We start from the raw sequence: 20,080 nt of genomic DNA, 5'->3' as shown, positions 1-20,080 counted from the left end.
ACAAGCATTGTGGTTAATGCAAACATGATTCCTTGTAAAAAGGTTTCAGTTTGGTGTTTTAACATCTTAACACCTGTTTTGCTGCCAGAAAAAAAGGGGAAAAACCTATTATATTTTGGTACTGGCAAAGGAGGTCCCAATCCTACTACTTTTGTAGATGCTGTTCAGCCTACTCACCTATGATTGCAACAAACACAATGAAATTATAATTTGTATTTAATTTGGCCTGTGCCATCTCTTGAGCGTAATACATTTTGATTTAATTTAGTATGCCACTTACAACATTTTAATGGCTTTAACAGGTGCATCCCTCGTTATTTTTTCAAAGGGTCTTTTGAAGCAATTTCAGAATTAGTTCTTCGATGTCTTATTCTTGGCTTATTCTCTTACACAGTGATACAGTGCTCCTTGCAGAGTTCCACTAGAAGTTCGTTTTTATGGCATTAATGTCAAAAACACAATAAAAATTTGTGAGAAAAAGCTACAATAATTAGATTTGTTTACATATTTGTTTAATTGGTTTATATAAACCTAGTAGTTATTGGAACTGCTGTGTTCACCACAGAAGCAGAATTTTTTAAATCAAGACCCTAAGTCATGAAATTCATCATGGGGGGGGGGAATCATTACACAATCCTAATGTATAATCACATTGTGTACAGTCTGATAGATAATTATATCATTTGTTTGCATCACTTCAAAGCTTTTGCTTGTGTACATATTTTAGCTGAAAGGGTTGACTTAATGATCGTTTTCTGAGTCTACGAGTTCTTCCATGTTTTCTCCCCCCCCCCCCCTTTCTGAGTAACTTATTCCAACCATACAAATCCGCTTGCCCTCTTCGCTCACCTTCCTAGCCCTGGCCTCCACCACACCCACGCTCGCTCCGTGCCACTGTTGATGACCACTGTCAGTGACTGCGCCCCTGTTCTCTACAACTCGGTCCCCACGCATCCTCAGCTCGCCTCTTCTCTTCTCAGCTTCAAATCATACGCTGCTGAAAACATTTCTTTTTGCCCAAACTATCCACCCTCCTTTGTTTTCCCTCATTGTCCAATTAATTATCCCCCAATTGTGCAGAGCTGCTTTGACGTTTGGTTATGCGATTCGCACCTTATAAATGAAAGTCTTTGTGTCATGATGCACGCTACTCTTTGGTTCTTTCGGTAATGTCACGTAACGTGACGTAACGTGACTTTACCGTAATGTGCCTTTACCGTCATGTGCCTTTACCGAAAGAACCAAAGAGTATGGATCCCTGCATTCACGAAAACTTCTAATCTAGAATGATGCACGCTTTAGCTTTATTCAGGCTTGAGTGATTACAGTAACTGAGTACCTGATTTAATATTTTGGCAGAAAACACATTTTCACTTATTTTGCCATAGAAATGCAAAAAGTGATAGGAAATAGCTGAATATATGTTAGTAGATGGTGTTATTTAGTAGGCAGCGTTATTTAATGCTTGCAATCATGTGTTATTAGCCGATGCCAAAGTGACGCTTTGTTCTGCATTGTCTGACGAGTGGGTTTTCTGCCTGCGCTTGTGCCCTATGCGCTCGTGTACCACACTGTGTGCAGGAGAAGTACACATGTGCACTGAAGCACAGCCGCATCCGCGTCGTGACTCCAGACTGGGTGGTGGACTGCGTAGCGAGCAAGAGCAGGAAGGAGGAGACCGAGTACCACCCTCGCCTGGTGCTCCTGCCGAGGGAGGAGGAGCTCCCCCTGGAGCAGCCGGGGACTGCGAATGATAGCGACCATGAAGGTGACGATCCCAACGTCGATGATGAAGAGAAAGATGATGAGCACGAAGAGGAAAAAGAAGAAGAAGAAAAGGGGCGCAGTGTTAACTTTGAAGATTCTGGTTCCGCACGGTCAAAGGACGATTCCCCAATGAGCACCACTGACTCGCCATCCAGGAAGTTTGTGGAGGAAAGGCGGACTGAACAACAGGCAGTCGGGGATTTGCATCGTGTTCACATACCTCAGAGGCCGACAAACGAGAGGCCTGTTCGGGCTTTATCATCAAAGTGCACACCAATGATTGAGAGGCCGCCATTTATGCCACCGGCAATGTTAAAGTCTTCACCTGTGCTGTCTGGTTCCTCCAAGAGTCTGATGATTCCTCAACCCCCGCCAGGCATTTGCATCCCCCTTCCGAGTCCGAGGGCCGCCCCCAGTTTAGGCACCCTGCACACCATTCGGCCGAGTATGGATGCTCGCATGCGCCAGAGCCACAGTGCTCTTCCGTCTCCGTCCAACGGGCGGCTCCAGCTGGATGTCATGACACTGCCATCTGGTGAGGTGTGGGTCCAGACTGTTCAAGGCAGACCCGCCCGCCCTCTTGCAGCAAATTCCGCCATGCCCACATCCCAGGATGGCCGGCTGCAGCAAGGATTTGCCATGTCCAGACAGATGCATGTCTCTGAGCTCACGGCTCAGGGACTCGGAGGCATGGTCACCCGGCCATTGGGGTTCCAGGGGGCGGTTGGGGGTTCAGGGCCCCGGCCAGAACATACACCAATGAGCATGGGGGGGAACAGGCCGGGACCTGGGCTGGAGTTCACGGGGATAAGTCCAATGGTGAGGACCCTGAGAAACATCACCAACAGCGCCGAGGCACTGCAGGTCTCCAGGGCATCCAATGTGGCTCACGTGAGTACACAGAACACTTTCCCAACAGAGAGGATTTGGCGTGGCTTTTTTTTGTACACGAATTGTTAAAAACAAAAGCATTATTTTTGAATTTCACGAGAGAACATATAGGAAAATTATGCTTTTTGAAGCTGAATTGAAAAGTTGACAGTGCAGGTACCTAAGAACTATTTAACAGATGCACTGCGTGGCAATGTTTATGAACAAACCCTGCAAATAGTAATATAGTACATGGGTTATTCTTTGGCTGGAAGATTTTAACTTTTTTTTCTCCAGAGTAGTGGCATACTACTGACATGAGTGATTATTTGTTGTTGCTTTTCAGCTGCTCGGTGCAGTAATAGCATATGAGAGTAGTTTATCTGCTGCATTGTTAGAGGGCATTGAGCCCAGGAGTGCATTGCTGGGTGGATTCCGCCTTGTGTCCTCACAAGAACAAATCTTCCTATGATGCAATGGGCCAACAACATTTTATAATTTTACTTTTAATATGAGTTTAGTAATACCTTTTGGTTATTGAAAGGGTTGTCTATTACTCAATAGCTACAACGAGATAACTATTCATATGCTAAATAAAGAAAAAAATATCAGAAAACATTTGTTATATTTAGTTGTCATCAGGCCTCTATGGTATTAAGTGCAGTCTCCACCCCTTGGTAACGGTATATCTCTGGCCTCTTTTTTTTGTGCTATGAAGAAGGGCAATTCACTGTCTAAAAGTCACCTATTGCATATTTGTTTTCTTTTAAGGCAGTGTTATTGACAAATGTGAGCTTTTTGGGTGATAGGAAGTTCAAAGTAATTGGCAGCTGAAAGGTTGGAGGAGTGAGGTTGTTAATTGTGCTTGTGTGCAACTGCCAAGCACAATTAACAAAAAGCATCATCACCAAATAATTAGTCTAATTTACGAGAGGGCAAGGTGGTGGTTCACCTGAAAATCACGTGGCTGTGACTTTCAGTAATTTTTTTCTCTCCAAAAAAGCTTCAGATTTGTCAGACATCCGTAATATACACAGGCTACGAATGTATTTACAGCACAGATGTGTGTTTATTGGTTGCAGTGTCGTTTAAAATTGAGCACAACATTCCAAATGTTGTACTCATGGGCATTGATTTGCTTGTCACATATTGCCCTTTTAATTGCAGCCACTGACATGAAATTATAAATGTAATCATCCCACACATTCTTGACACGTTTAGAACATTGCATTCCATGTAGGCATAGGGAAATGACAGAAACTTTTGCAACATTTCATGACTTTATCTTTTCTTTTTCCAACCATCAATTCCTTATTTCCTCTAAGTAGTTACTGTATCTGAGTGTGTCACTACACGACTGATTGGCATTTCCATGTCCATGTGAATGGTGTTCCTCCGAGCATGGTCACCCAGCCATTGGGGTTCCAGGGGGTTCATTTATAAAATAATTCAAAATGGGATACTTTAAATTTGGCATGACTAAATTGACTCATTTGTATCCTTTTTTAATATTGGCCGTATGTAGAAAATATCAAGACCCACATTCTCTAATCCTCTGATAGAATGTCAGAGATTATTTTAAGAAAAGTCAAAGGGATCAATTGGCAGTCTAATACATCCCAGTGTTTATATATTATTCTATATGTGTGTTTTGAGCCTTTGTAGGTGTTAGTTGTACAATATACATCTTATTAACATCCCAGCTTGTGTGTGCATGTGCCCTTTGAGTCCATTCTCCGTTTGACTATGTTGGGTATGTGCGTGCATGCGACAGGTGCTGCAGAGCATGTCAGTGCCCACACGCACATTGGAGACTCACCGGCCAGGAGAACCCAGGCCTCTACATGAGGGGGCCTACATTCAGGTCAAGCCAGCAACGAGTCAACCCAGCAGTGCTGTGGAGTACTGCACAGAGGGTGCGTTAAGGGATACACGGCCACTGAGGTTGAACCACTGATATCCATTGTCCTTATTTTGACATGTGTTTGCATTGAGTTTATTGTTTTTACTGTTGTCCTTCTATAAGAATAGGTTTTCCCATTTTTTCTGGCAACTAAACAAGTGTTAAGATGTTAAAACACCAAACTGAAACATTTTACAAGGAATCATGTCTGCATTAACCACAATACTTGTGGTCAGAATGCAAACAAAAAACATACTCTGATAATATATGCATTGTCTGAAACTGATTGGTCCACACCAGAGACAGCTTTCTTTGGAGCCTAGTCTCAAATGGTGTTAGACCAGAGGATGCCAAAAGGTGCCTTTTGGCGTCCTCTGGTCTAACACCATATATTTTGGTACTGGCAAAGGAGGTCCCATGATGTTATCCTTCTACTTGACTTTTATTGACATTCCTACAAGCCTGGCTTACAAAGCAGATGTGAATCTCAGAAGATTCTTATCTGGTTAATTTACATTGTTCAAAAATTGCCAGAATGCTGCCATATCTATAACAATTTTCCAATAAATATAGGCAGAACCGCTGCTCATCCCAAATATGAACTATAAACAACGAATTGTTCCTGCTCAAATTACCGAACCATAGTGCTGATGTCCTAGTTGCCCCAGGGCTAACGTTAGGAATTTTACATTCCAATGACAATGCCAGTAATTCCATATGATGACCACTGTTGACTTCCCACAAAATGGTACTTAAGGGATGATGGGTTGAGTCGATCTCAAACTTGGATTTTAACTCGTAAATTTCCAATTGTAAGTAAAGCTCTCTACCAACACTTCCACCTGGCTGGAACTCATACGAATCAGGCCCAGTAAATGTGCAATCGCTGTCACCTGGTAAAACAAGATGACATACCATATTAATTTGGAAAGTACAATTAGATTTGTCTGATTTTACTTACAGCGCCAAGCGACTGCTGCCTGCTCGGTTGTGTGTTCGCCATCGCCGAGTACCAGGAGCAGATGCTGGACAAGCAACTGCTCAACTCGTGGAAAAAGGTTGGAAGTCACACTCGCCTCGAGAGCCAGGCCTTTTTGTTGGGAATTTGCTGGTCCAGTTCAGGCCTGACCGCACATTGGAGGTCAAGAGCCAACCTACAAACCGTATGGTTTATTGGGTCTTTGGAGAGACAGGCTCTACAATGAAAATGTGGAATTCCCACTTTTGACTCAGGATCACTGTCTGATATGAGCATTGCCACATTTCTTGTTTTGAGGGGAGAGATACTTTGATTTGACTGTGATGTGTTGTGTTGAATGTTCCTTAGGCAATCATTCAGAATGGAGGGCTGGTGGAAGCTGCTCACTCACCTCGCTGCACACACCTGCTATGTGAAAGTCAGACTGGGCCAGTGTTTGCACAGGTAAAGAAGAATTCTCACCTAGAATGCATCGGTGATTGGTCTGGCGGCAATTACATAGCCACCATCTTATACATATATTCATTTTTTGTCTGTCTGTGTGTCTGCGCACACAACTTATGACGCTTTTAACTGCAAAACTGTTGGGTTTATGTTTCAACAAAGTATACAGATATGACGCAATAAGCCACCGGACAAAAAAGCTCTATTTGTTTTTCCCATCCGTCAAATTTAAAGTAGTTAAATTAACAATTATTGTTATTACTACGCTTATTGCGGCGCGAAAACGCTGACTCGTGGTTTCCCCTAGCGACGCCGACTCGTGGTAGCCCCTTGCAATGTACACGCTCTGAGGCGACGTGGGAGAAATTCTACTTCACGTTAAAAACGCAAAAAAGCATAAGCACAACGCTGAGGTAAATTTTGAAGTGTAATGTCCCCCCCACCCAAATGTGTGCAATTACTACTATAGAGTCGGTAGATACTACTATAGTCAGTAGATACTACTGTAGAGCGGCCGGGGGATGGGGGGGGATGGTGTGGGGAGGCGTTGGGGGGGTGGGGGGGGTGCAGCCCAGCCCCAGTCGGCCAAGGTGCCACCTCGGCCGGCTGGGTAATCTAGCCGAGGCCAGCAACACTCCGCCAAACGAGGCCTCACCACGGCACTCTGTAGTGTTAGTAGATACTCCTATAGAGTTGATAGATACTATTCTAGAGTCGGTCGATACTACTACAGTCAGATACTACTGTAGAATCAGTGGTTAAGACTATAGAGTCGGTACATACTACTCTGTAGTCGGGAGATACTACTGTAGTGTCAGTAGATACTGCTTTAGTCAGCAGATATAGCTATAGAGTCCGCATATACTACTATAGAGTTAGTAGTTACTACAATAGTCAATGGATACTACTGTAGTGGATTCAACTGAGTCGCAGACGTACTTCTTGGAGGCAACACATATTTATTAACACCAACACATTTACACAAAGGGGTTACTGCCCCTTTACCAGATAACCTATGGTGGTGGACCACCAGGCTAACTACGCTAGTTACTGGGAGTAGCTACAACGGACAGGACCCTCGCTGGGGTCCTCGTCCACGTGTTGGTGACTTCTTCTTGGACGTAGAATGTAGATGGCAGATCTTCAGATTACGACAGCAACGCTGAACCCCGGTCCCTGTGCGGCCCCGCCCTTGGCCACGACCACCTTCGAGAAACCTCTTGTCGTTTCTCGACCCTTCCCGTAGGATCTCACTCTGACACGTGGCCACCCCTTAGCCCCCACCTGGGGCCCCTGTGTAGATCTTACTTGTCATGTGCCTTCCAGGGTCAACCAGAGTGCCATGGCCGAGGGTAACCTCATCCCATGGCTGACACTCTCACACTCCCTCTTGTAGGAGTCAGCACTGCACGCCATGCGTGGTGCCACTGCCCCCTCTAGGGCTGGTACTACATCCGTGATGACTGCATCGCCCGCCGTGCCTTGCGAGAGCCGGCATTACATAGTGACATTCACGATGTCACCACTACTATAGAGTCAATAGATACTACTATTGAGTCAGTAAATACTACTATAGAATCAGTCGACACTACTGTTCTCAGTAGATACTACTGTATAGTCAGTAGATACAACTATAAAGTCAGTAGATACTACTACTGTAGAGCCAGATAATACTATAGAGTCACTAGATACTACTCACTCTATTGTATGTAGGGTGTGTAGGTATCCTCTTTGAGTCTGAACTCTAATACACAATCTGCTGCCATTCACCCCCATCTTTCACAGACACTGTATCTGCCTACTGTACTGTAGTGTGACCTGTTGTGATGGCGCAGGCACTAAAGGAGGGCAAGCGCTGTGTGACCGCACATTGGCTCAATGACACGCTCAAGAGCAGACGGGTGATCCCTCCAAATCGCGCCCTGCATCTCCCCATGGCCTTGCAACATTCTGCCAAGCCCTGCGCGAGTCATGCAAGTCTCACCCCCATTCCACAACAGGCTGTTTCGCTGTGCACACGTGTTAACATTGTGAATCCTCCAATGTGACCCTGAAAATATGTAGCAATACCATCTGCTCATTGGTAGATATTTCCAATTGTGTAAATTCAGCATTTCCGTGGCAGTTGCCAGTATCCCCGTATGATAATCACTGTTACCTATAAGCTGGTAATTATTATATGATCCCCAGATGAATGATGGGCTGAGCCAACCTCTGGAATTTGAACCCATGCTATTTTGATTGAGTTGGATACCGTCACTGCCACCTGGCAGAATTGGCAGATAATTGGTTATTTAATCCCCGTTGATATACTTCATTTTACAATGGGAGAACCCCCATTGAGACTGTTTTTTTCTAAAGTATGATTAGAATTGTCACGATTCCTGGTCACCATTTTATTTTAAAAAAATGTTTTTACTTTTCAGTCAATAATAACACCTCTAGTGGCTGAAGAGGTGACATGAACCCATTACATATCACATACAAATAAAACAAACTTTGAATTACATGTGGTTCAATGAATGTATAATTAAGATAAGACTGTATATAATTCACAACACAATTTTCAATGCATACTCTCCAAAAGACATTTGCAGATGTCGAGTGTTATTATATCTTTGATGTAATTGAACAAATCCAATGCATTTATAATAACTTAAAACAAGATAGGATAAAAAACGCAATTCTTTCAATGGTAATAACATTTAAAAACATACAGTTACAACAGTCAGTAATGCTTTTTGCATAAGCACACTGCTCACAACACATTGACGAACGTTTGCCTGTGCACCACTGCCGACACAGCATCACCAACTAATTTGTTTTGTTTTATTAAAATAAGAAATTTTTAAATGGGCAACACAAGTACATCCTAACGCACTCATCAAAACGTCAGTTAAGTCTTAAGGCCATTTTATCAAGAGGGTCTCGCTTAGGATGTTTTGATACATTTAACTTGAGTAATAATGCATGTGCGAATCAAGTGAGGTGCCTGGAGAAATTACACTCAAAACACTGCAATGCTAGGTCAGTAACCTACTTGCTGTTCTCCATTCTATTGGTACCTTGCTACCGCTTTAGTTTGAGAGTTGCGCTTGTCTGACATTGATAGCACCGCATTCAAAGTGCTTGATTTTAAATATGTATGCGCCACCTCGACTGAAATTTACTCCATCAACATTTCTCCAAATGCTAAGTGACCTTTGTGCTTTATTCTTGTGCTGCACAGATCATCTCGGTAACTGGGTTTGTGGACCAAGACAGGGAGGAGCTGAAGCTGATGATTGCACTAACAGGAGGCAGATACACTGGCTATCTCAGCCGGAGCAACACGCTGCTTGTTTGCAAAGAGTAAGATCTTTGTTATTCTTTTGTGTGTGCGACAAACTGTTTCTGCATGCATCACTCGATGCAAAATTGACAACAATCATGGTACGCTTACTCTGATTTATTGTGTGTAGGGATTTATTTTATACTTCATTGCATATGATTCTTTAGTGAAGAGAATGTGCCTTCTGGTATTGTTGAATCCTTTCTAGATTTGAAGCTTTCGTGACTGCAAGGATTCATACTCTTAGGTTTTTTCGGTAAAGTCACGTATGGGAAAATACATAAATAGTAAATAATAAATACTAATAAATAAATATTTAAAGCTTGATACAGTAAATCTAGCTGTGACGGTCCCACCTGATGACGGAGACTTGTGTTGCCTCCGAAACGTCGTCATTTATTATTTTATTTCTATAATTATTCCTATTTGTATTATTAATTTTTATCATTTATTTATTTTTACCTACGTGACTTTACCGAAAAAACCTAAGAGTATTGTTGAATCCTCTTTGATTGCCACCCATCACTGTCTGTGCTGGTCATAGGTACATTAATGAAGGCATTGTCACAATATGAAATATCACCTGACATGACCACAGAAATAACTGAAAATGTAGAGATGCGCAGGAAAATTAAGTAACATTGATAAAAGTACAAGTCACATTTTTAACAACCATCATCTGCTGTTATTTTGAAGTACTGTACACCAGTCTGATTGTAAGTTCAGATTTCAACCCCATCTAGACTCAACCTACATTTTCACATAAGTTACAAGTAGGCCGGATCCATGCTATACATAAACCAGGTCACAATTGTGCTCGGTTGTGTCTGCAGTAGTGTGTATCATAAAATGCCAAATGTGTAGTGCTTAGTTCTGAACTTTGCCAAATGCAGTAAAAACTAAATTTAATATGGTAAAATGCTGTGCGGTAATTGGTGACCAATTTATACTGTCACCTCGCTACATTTGAGAACCCTGTTGGGTAAATGGATGACTGCCTAATTTCAACAGTAGACTTTCGGCAGTATCAACCAAGTGTTATGGCCAATAGACGTTGACATTCAAAATAAATGCAATATTCGGTCAATCATTCAATTCGGCTGACTTTGGAGCACCCTTCATCAATTGCGCGTTTTACTATTCCCATGTTTTTGCGTAAAAGCAAATTAATCCTAGGGTTTTATCTTTGTGCAAGCTCTGATGATTTTTTCTATCTGCAACCTATGCTTAACATCACATTTCAAGCTCGGGAGCCATTTGTTGAAATGCATTACAATTGCAATTTATACCGTTGCCACTTGTACATGTGTACTGTGAAAGCCCTGGCCTCTTGTGATGTGGGGAAAATTCCATTCAATTTATGCTATGCCTTAGCAGAACAGAAGCTGTCCAACCCTAAAGCTATATGGATTTGGCTCTGGGCAATTGGCAGCCCAAGTGCAGGATTGTGTGATTGATTCATCACGATAGGAGCTACTGTATCATTGCAAATGGAACATTTTCCTGCAAAATATTTGCTTATAAGAAACATAGTAGAAATACTTTGTGCTGGTAATCTTCCTTACCAGGGTGGACGTATGCATTCCATATTAAACCCGTGATGGAAAAGGTTTTTGTGTCATTGATTTCCAGGCGCCGATGAATGAGAAGCTCCTAAGAATTTAATCTAGTGTGTTAAGATGTTTTTTTCGCAAGTACTGTAAATCCACCATTTGGATAACCTATTCCTGGATGACTGAGAGTTAGCTGTGTTGTAATTTTTTTTAAAATAATCAAATTAATTTAAATAATTTCATTGGGTGCAATGGCAGAGCCAGGATTTTCAGATCGGGGGGCAACCCCTCCAGCAATGAAAAATGATAGGAGTTGTTAGTAAGTAAGGACTTGTCTCTTGCTTTTTATTTGACGCGTGTGCGGCGATGGCGCAGCCATCGATCGAGGGTCGAATTCGAACTGTGTGTGATCGGCATCGCGCTCGCTGAAGGTATGTCTTCAGGGAAGTCGTGTACTGCATACACAACTGCTCAAAATTCTGAGTCATTTATAACTGCTTTGCTGTTCCTTATCGCCAATTATGGACTCAGACTATTGTCCTATCATCTCATAGAGTCCCTGGCACGTAATAATATGCTACACAGTGGCAGTGGGGGTCGCAAAATGCTGATTTATTACTAATAAATCCCAATGATCCGATCGAAATTAGGGATTTCGATCGGATCGGATCAAATTGGCAGACTTTTATGAATATTTGCATCTTGACAGGGCCATTAACTACAGGGCCTGTTACCATATATGTGACACCAAGTAGCAGTTAATGTCATTTACTTATGTTGCTGCTCTAAAATGGAATGTCTAAGAGCTTTTAAGAAAAGTAAGAAATAGTACTTTACAAAAAATGGGAAATAATGTACTGCCTAAGGACACGTTTCACGCACCGAGCGTGTGACGCCATACAGAGACGTAAGGATAATAGAAGCGGAGAGAAACACAGCACGGAGACAAGACGCAGTGAGAGACAAGGTACAGAGACGTAATCACAGAGAGACGAAGCACAAATATATTGAGAGAAGCAATTATTCGAGAGGTATGGATGTTAGCATCGGATATACAGGGAGATGGAGAAACAAACAGCATGAAATGCCTGCCTGTGTTCCCAGATGAAATTGGCAGACTTTCCCATACCCTGATGAACATTTTCTCGAGGTTCTGCTGTGTTTATAGGTAATTGAAAACGTCAGAGACTGGTTTACTCCTATGAACCTTATGGCGGGACCCCGAATAAACGGCAGTAAAAATCGTAATTAATTCATTTGTTTTTGGCAACTCCGTCCCACCGCGCACATAAACTTCGCAACCCACCTGGCGTAGATCTTTCTGTTGTCATGTCGTCCAAGCGCAGCAGAAGTCATAAAAACTTTGAAACTTTGATTAGCGCATCGTGTAGAGCTCGGCCAGAGGAATACATTGCCGTATTGTTTGCCTTCAACTGACATAAAATGACGTCGCAACGCAGTTTATGCGAGAGCTGGGGGCTTTTGGGAGCCCGGGGTCCCGCCATAAGGTTCATATAACAACTTCAAATTGTAATGTGCTAAACCACAAGCCTAACCTTGAAGTGCCACATTTGGAAGAGGAGTGTGAATTGCATACCGAATTGGGGAAATAAAATGCTCAGGAGAGTGGATCGTTTAACCTTATCAACATTTCCAAAAGCATGATCAAGTTATACTCGAGTACATTAAAGTGTAAATTCACCAAGAAAGAGCTTCATCAAAATTTTAGTACTTTAAAAATCATGTTAAGACTTCAGTCCCCCTTCCCCCATGATCATTCCACTGTTGGATGAAGGCCACTACCAATCCATTGTAGCTTGTGAATTATGAAATTAACTAGAGGGAGAAATGCCAAAAACTAGCATGTACAGCTGTATTGTTGGTTTATATTAATTAGGAAACAATTGCACATTTACTAAAAATCTAAAGATCCCAGTTAATATTAGTGCATAGGAAGATGATGATTGTTACAACAAGAAATTATGAGAGGTTCTCATTAATATTCCAAAACAATGTCTTGTCATACAATCAGTGCAGAATTCTTGAAAGTTATATATTTTGTGCGTGGCAAATATGACAGGAACTTAACGGTTCACAGTATTAAAATAAGTGTTAATTTGTAAAGTGATCATTTGTGCTAATATGTAATAACAGCTGTCATGTAATGCTTTTTCATAACCAGGATTTGTTGGCCCATATATATATGTTTTAGTGTAACAGCTTAAAGCTATACGAGAGTTGAGTATATAGCAACATCAATGGAAAAAATATATGAAGTTGGTTTTTAAATATACCTGTTTAAATTGAATCTCCTACAAACCTGTGCCGGTAATTTTTTTTCTTGAAGAAAATTGGCAAAAATCGAACAATCTAAATGTGAAGTTCAATGCACTTGTATGTTTACAAGTGTTCACCCGAATTATGCTGCACATTTTAAAATGTTATCACCTTCAAGCAAGTAATCTGATTGCTAGGCATAATTATTCTATTCTATTTTGGTTTTATAAAGCACCTTTAACCAAGGTGCTTGACAATGCGTACTGACTACGGTACAAAATGGCAAGATAAGGGATGGGGATTGGGTAGTGACTAGGGTGGAGGGAGGGAGGTGGAGGCTGAGGCTCTGGCTGGAAAGGTGTTAGGTGTTGCTGGTAGGGGTGGCGGAAGAGATGGGTAAAGGCAAGATAAAACAGATAGGACCTGAGGGCAGTGCGAAAAGAGGAAAGCGGATGTGGAGAGGGAGTTTGTGCCAGTGTAAGGGGGCAAGCCAGCAGAGAGGAGTGAAAGCGAGATTGGGCGCAGGGTGTAGGGACAGCAAGAAGATAGGCAGCTTGTGACCAGAGCGGGTATGATGGGACATAAATAAGTGACATCGAGGATGTCACTGTATGGTGCCGGCCCGGGAGGGCCGTGGCGTGCAATGCACCGTCATCGTGTACACCCCGTAGGCGGGTGTAGTACCAGCCCTTGCGGGGCTTGGTGAGCGCTGGGATAGCGCGGCCAGCACGCATAGCGTGCAGTGCCGGCTCCCACCAGAGGGAGTGGGAGAGTGTCAGCCCAGGAGCAGGGTTGCCCCGGGCCATGGCATTCTGGTTAACCCCGTAGACACATGATCCGGAGTGCCCATAGAGAGGGCCCCAGGTGGAGGGGCTAGGGGGAGAGCTAGAACGCTCGAGAAGGAGGGCGGGGCCAAGGGCGGAGCCGGCCCCGACCCGGGGGGATATAAGGCGGGTCCCTGAGAGGGACCGGGGTTCTTCGTTCGACAGCTGGAAGCCCTACGTCTACAAGCTGGAAGCTCTACATCCTACGAGGCATATCAACACGTGGTCGGGGACCCGAGTGAGGGCCCGACCCTTCGTAGCTGTAACTCCTCCGTATAGGGTAGTTAGCTGGGTGGCCACCACCCTAGGCTGTATCTGAAGGGGCAGTTACCCCTTTGTGTTACGTGTTGATATTACAAATAAATGTGTTGCCTCTAAAGAACAACGTCTGTGACTCAGTTGAACTCACTACGCATATAAGGAAATGAGAGAAGAGGGGTAAGGGGGGACCAGTCCATGGAAAACTTTGAATACTAAGGTGAGCAATTAAAAGAGACAGTGGTGATAGATAGGAAGCCAGTAAAGTTGTTAAAGGAGAGGGGAGCAATGAGAGGTGAAGGGGAGGTTAAAGACGGTGTGTGCAGCTGAGTTTTGAATTTGTTGTAGAGGGGAAAGGGCGTTGGCAGGGAGAAGAACCAGGAGCTAGTTGCAATAATCCAGACGAGTGAAGACTAGGGAGTGCACAAGAAGTTTGGCAGCGGTGATGGTGATGAGGGGGCGAATTTTCCTGATATTGAAAAGATGGAAGCGGCATGTGTGAGTGATGTTGGCGATGTGGGAAGTGAAGGGAAATGAGGAATCAAAGGTTGCGCCAAGAATTTGGATGGAGGGGGGAGGAGAAGGAGAGCGGGTGGCGGGAAAATAGATCACGGTGGTTTTCGAAGGGTTAAGGTAAAGGACATGTTGTGTCATCCATTCTCGGATGGCCATTACGCAGGATGAGATAAGGTCGGAAAGGTCAGGGGTAAGAGCCTTAAAGGAAAATAAGATTTGTGTCGACGGCAAATAGGTGATACGAGAAATTGAAATTCTTTGAACCTATCTACGCGACTTTACCGAAAGACCCAAAGAATAAGAAAGGATGGGCTCGAGGGGGGATGTGTAGAAGGAGAAGGAGATTAGGAGAGTACAAAGTACAGAACCCTGGAGGATGCCAACCATGATGGGGGAGGGGGAGGAAGAACCATGATTAAAAGAGACATTGGATGAGTGAGAAGTGAGGTAAGAGCAGAGACAATGAAGTGGGGTGCCAGAGATACAGAGGTTAGACAGTGGATAAGAGGATGGAGTGATCAAGAGTGTTGAAAGGCGCAGACAGGTCAAGCGAAATTAGGACAGATGAAAGGTCCGAATGACGCGAGTTAGACAATTGGTTGTCCATGTGGAGGAGAGCGGTTTCGGTGGAATGGAATGGACGGAAACCAGACTGGTGGAGGGGATGGAGAGATTAAGAAGATATGTCGGAAGTGAGTTGGGTGTGAACTCGGCGTTCGAGGAGTTTGGAAAAGTAGGAAAGCAAGGAAATAGGGCGATAGTGTGCAGGGATGGAAGGATCTAGTGAAGGTTTTTTCAGAAGGGGTAGAATGATGGTAGTTTTGAAGGAGTGGAGGAAGATGTAAGATGAAAGGGGAGAGTTGAAAAGAGCTAGGAGGAATGAGAGGATAGTAGGGATGGCAGATGGAAGCAAGGAAGGCGGTAGGGGATAAAGGGAGGAAAAGGTTGGGTGAGTTCTGGAGATGATGTTTGACAGCTCCAGGAGGTGACGTTAAAATCTTTAGCCCAGGTGTTAGCCAAGGCCTAGGAGGATGATTAGGATGGCAAGAGTGTCTAATGAGTAGGATAGTGCAGAATGTAGGATGGATGATGCTTTTTCTGCGTGGAGGTAGGAGAAATCAGATAGAGGCGGTAGGTTAGTGGAAACCAGGAAATGAAGTGCAGAGTGATCAATGGAGCGTAGATTTCGGCTGAGGCGTGTGGGGGCAAATGAAGGGCTGGATGGTGAGGGGCATGGAATTGAGAGTGTCATGGTCAGTAATAGGCGATCGAACGGAGAACATGGGTCAACTAGGGAATGGGAAGCTGAGCAAGCGGAAGTGAAGATAAGGTCAAGCGTGCTACCAGAGGAGTGGGTCGGAGGAGAGGAGACCAGGTGTAGGTTGAAAGAACTCGTGAGAGATTTAAAGTCGAGGACAAAGTCACCCAGAAGAATCAACAGAGATTAGATCGGAAGGATAGTGGAGAGAAGTCCATCCAAGTTGTCGAACGAGAAGGGCTGACCAGGGCGGCGGTAAAGAATTCGAAATTGCAAAGGGGAAAAATAAAGACGATAGTTCATATTCGAAATAGGGAAATGAAGGAAGAGCAGCAGGCTTGCCAGATGGTCGTGGGGAATAGATGAAGTTGGTGCGGGATGTGGAAAGTGCAGCTGGGGCAGAAGTGTGGATATCCAGGTTTCTGTAATTACTAGGACTTGAAGGTTTTACGAGAAAAAGGCGTCTCGGGTAGAAGTGGGCTTGTTACAGACTGAACGGGAATTCCAGGGCGTTTTTAGAGTGTGGATGGGTGGCGATGAGGTTTGAAAGAGTCACATCGGGAAGATGGGGGGACGTTTAGAGGGTGGCAGATGGCGGGTACGGATGGTAAGAATTAGTGAATGTAAATGGATAATCAATTTAGGTGTTGTGGCTGTAGCTGGTGGGGATCTGGGCGCGGAGCGGGCTATCTGCCGCACGAGCTGCGCTGTTCGACCCCTTCATACATTACACAGTGCAACAGAGGTGATCTAGCTGTAATGGAAACTGATTGGTGTGGACCAATCAGTTTCAAAGACAATGCATATATTATCAGAGTATGTTTTTGGTTTGCATTTTGACCACAAGTATTGTGGTTAATGCAGACATAATTCCTTGTGATAGGTTTCAGTTTGGTGTTTTAACAACTTAACACCTGTTTTGTTGCCAGAAAAAAGGAGAAAAACGTATTCTCACATTTCTATAGTTTAACACGTAGGCTTTCGCGACCAATACCATACATAATATAGTTTTTTTGTGTGTTATATTGTGAAAATATTAAACCCGCCACCACCCGATACAGCCAATTAGTAAGGTTTGTCACGTAAACAAACATGCCAATTCGTTACACGTTCAGCACACCGGTGTGTTGGAGAGTAAACCCACAATATCTGCAAATCGCCCTTTACTATCCCCTATCCCTTTGGCGTCTTTATAATGAGCACTTCTTTATAGAAAGTCAAGCGCGAATATGCTGGTGCCAGCAATGGTAAGGTGGAACTTCTTCTGGCTTAGAACTGCAAAAGCAGACAGCCACTGTCCCGTGCCCATTTAAACATGGAGGCCTTAGCTCTTAACTGATTCAATTTTTGCCACATTCACCTTCCATATTTTTATTCATGCGGGGTTGTCAGGGTTCACAGAATCGACACTGAACTAGAAGACCCTTTGTAACTCACATTGTGCCTCATTAGTTTTCTCTTTAGGTTGTATTCAATGGAAAACACTTCTCTTGGCCCCTTGAGCATTTGTGCATGATTTAATGTGTTTATATTTTTATGTACAATTATCCCGTTTTGACATCGGTCATTAATATTCTGAAGATGCTTTGCGACTTGTGCTGCTTGCTTGGTATAGCGATGCGCTCGATCTACTGTATTTTAAACAATTCCTGTGTGGGACAAGAGGCCAATTAAACCAAACTCTAGAAAGCATTTTTTTTTTATCTTCCGTAATAATTATTGGTATTAAGATGTGTTATGCTGGTTTGTTGTGTTGCCCTTGGGTAACTTGAACATTCCAATTGATATGTAGCAAATGTAATTTTGAAGAAAATTTCAAAAAGGAATTGTCAGTGTTACCTTGTTCAATTAAGCTCGAAGATGGTACTCATATCCTGTGCATAGCGCTGAGCCAGTGGTGCAACTTCCGTGCTTCTATGGCGGTGGCGAGGTAATCCATAGGACAACCACTGTTGACTTCTCCAGAAATTGGTTCTACTTTTATCCACCTCAGAAGGATGATAGGCTAAGTCAGCCCCTAACCAGGATTTTAACTTTCAATCTTCCAAACTGGACCTGTTCACTCTATCTCTGAGCCTCCTAATATAAGTATAAAGGAATACTTACATTTGGTAGGCTTATATATTTGTTTGAATAATATAAAATATCTTTATATTTCAGTAAAAACCTGGAATGGAAGATGTTTGTTTTAATTTAATTCGGAACTAAATGTATGGTGGGGGATTTTACATCATTATTAAGCTTGTGTAAAGGCATTTCCATTCATAATTGTAGAATAATTTGAGCTTGAAGGTCTTCCCTATAGGTCTTATGTTTGAGTTTCCAGCCTACATCATTTGATGCTTGGACTTTAAACTCAATAACTCACAGTGCTCTGTGCAGCAGCATGTGCAAATACTTTGCTATATAGGGATATTCACATACATTTGGCAATATACTGTAAATATATTACTGACCTCTAATTTAAATCCCAGTGTATTTCAAATCTGATTTGTTGAAAGATGCTGTTGGGTTTTAGCAGCTTACTCCGAGGAGATGCGTTATTTATGTATAAAATTAGTGGTATTCAGCGGTGAGAGAGAAAAAACCCTTCAGGTTGTACCATTCAAAAAGTGACTTGGAATTGCACCCTTGTCTGTTGTTGTGACTAACTTTTGTTCCTAAGCTATCCATAGACCTCTTATTTGCAGTGATTAGTTTGTGCTAAATTGAATTTGAGGAGGAATGGTGCTGTTTTTTCAGCCACTCTGCAAGTCAAGTTTACCCGATTCACTGCAGAGTTTTTCTCTACCAATGTGAAGCAACCTGACTTAGTCGCACAACCTAACAATCAATTTTAGTTGACCTTGATTTAAGGAGCCGTACTCCGACCGCTCGGCTCAATAGCACAGTGCGCGAACCACTGCATCACCACTTTGCGCAATGAACCTAGAAAGCTTATTTTAAGCCGCACTGACAACAGTGTGGTCGAGATTGTGGTCAAAGAACCCCCATGCCCAACATGGCATGGGAGGCCTTCGTCCCCACCATATTTTTGTGTGCAAAATAAAACCTTGAATGTGTGAAATCGTCACGACTTGATTTAAAAATCGATTACGTCTGCCTGTGTCTGCCTATGAAAGTGCTAATCATGTGAACGTCTCCATCTGTCACCAATGCATGCAGCCCGAGCGGCATGAAGTTTGAGAAGGCACGCGAGTGGCGTGTGCCATGCGTGAACATCACCTGGCTCTGCGACGTGCTCGCGGGAAACCTAGAAGCCCTGAGGCAGCCTCAGCATGTGCGCTACACCACCTTCAGCCTCGCAGACCCCTTCGCTCCAGATCGCCAGCTGGTGGCCAATCTGCTTGGTAAGCATTGAGCGTGTGTTGATTACACCCCTCGTGACAGACCGGTCTCACCATAGGAATGTGGAATTGCTGCACTTGGCTGAGGGCTGCACCTTTTTGGCGTCATCTGGTCCAACACCATGTGAGACTAGGCTCGAAGAAAAGCTGTCTCGGGTGTGGATCAATCAATTTCAAGGACAGTGCATACATTATCAGAGTTGTGTTTTTTGTTTGCATTCCGACCGCAGGTATTGTGGTCAATGCAAACATGACTCCTTGTAAAAAATGTGTCAGTTTTGTTGGCAGATAAAAGGTAAACAAACAATTATCATACTTGACATATCCCATAGGACATGTTGAGAGCTTGTGTAAATTATATAGAAATACTTTTAATGTGTTTATGGACCATTTCAAACGTTTTCATTGTGTTGTATGTCAACTCCCAAACAATGATTCTTTCTATAAATTACTATTTGTATTTTTAATTGCAATTAATTGCCACACACCCACTATACACTATCCAGGTACTTCTGTTGTCTTTTTTGTTTTATTTTAATGGAAACACATTTCCAGCCAGATTGTATCATTGCAATGAATGATATTTAATACTTAAGAAATCTAATATGTTGACATTGGTTAAATGCATTTTACTGTAAAGAAAATGGAAATTGGGCATATATATTTTGTATTCTTTGGTTCTTATATTTTGTGTTTTATTGTGGTCATTGTACATTTCTAAAATGTGTTCATTTTGAAAACGCTGCTTTCAAT

General features: G+C 43.0%; 1 protein-coding gene across 1 annotated transcript in view; it reads left to right on the top strand.

Moving 5' to 3' along the window:
- The window catches only part of LOC133344995 (PAX-interacting protein 1-like), a 71,998-nt gene that overhangs the window by 16,370 nt on the left and 35,548 nt on the right, over positions 1 to 20,080 (top strand). The window contains exons 6-12 of the mRNA XM_061555332.1: positions 1,582 to 2,658; positions 4,412 to 4,553; positions 5,504 to 5,598; positions 5,868 to 5,963; positions 7,799 to 7,936; positions 9,193 to 9,314; positions 19,146 to 19,330. Of these exons, the coding sequence (XP_061411316.1) occupies positions 1,582 to 2,658; positions 4,412 to 4,553; positions 5,504 to 5,598; positions 5,868 to 5,963; positions 7,799 to 7,936; positions 9,193 to 9,314; positions 19,146 to 19,330 (1,855 nt within the window). The remainder of the gene's footprint in view (positions 1 to 1,581; positions 2,659 to 4,411; positions 4,554 to 5,503; positions 5,599 to 5,867; positions 5,964 to 7,798; positions 7,937 to 9,192; positions 9,315 to 19,145; positions 19,331 to 20,080) is intronic.

This window comes from Lethenteron reissneri, chromosome 21, assembly GCF_015708825.2.
Source record: "Lethenteron reissneri isolate LAM-NWPU_2019-01 chromosome 21, ASM1570882v1, whole genome shotgun sequence".
Lineage (NCBI taxonomy): Eukaryota > Metazoa > Chordata > Hyperoartia > Petromyzontiformes > Petromyzontidae > Lethenteron > Lethenteron reissneri.
This window is presented reverse-complemented; position numbering and strand designations above follow the sequence as displayed.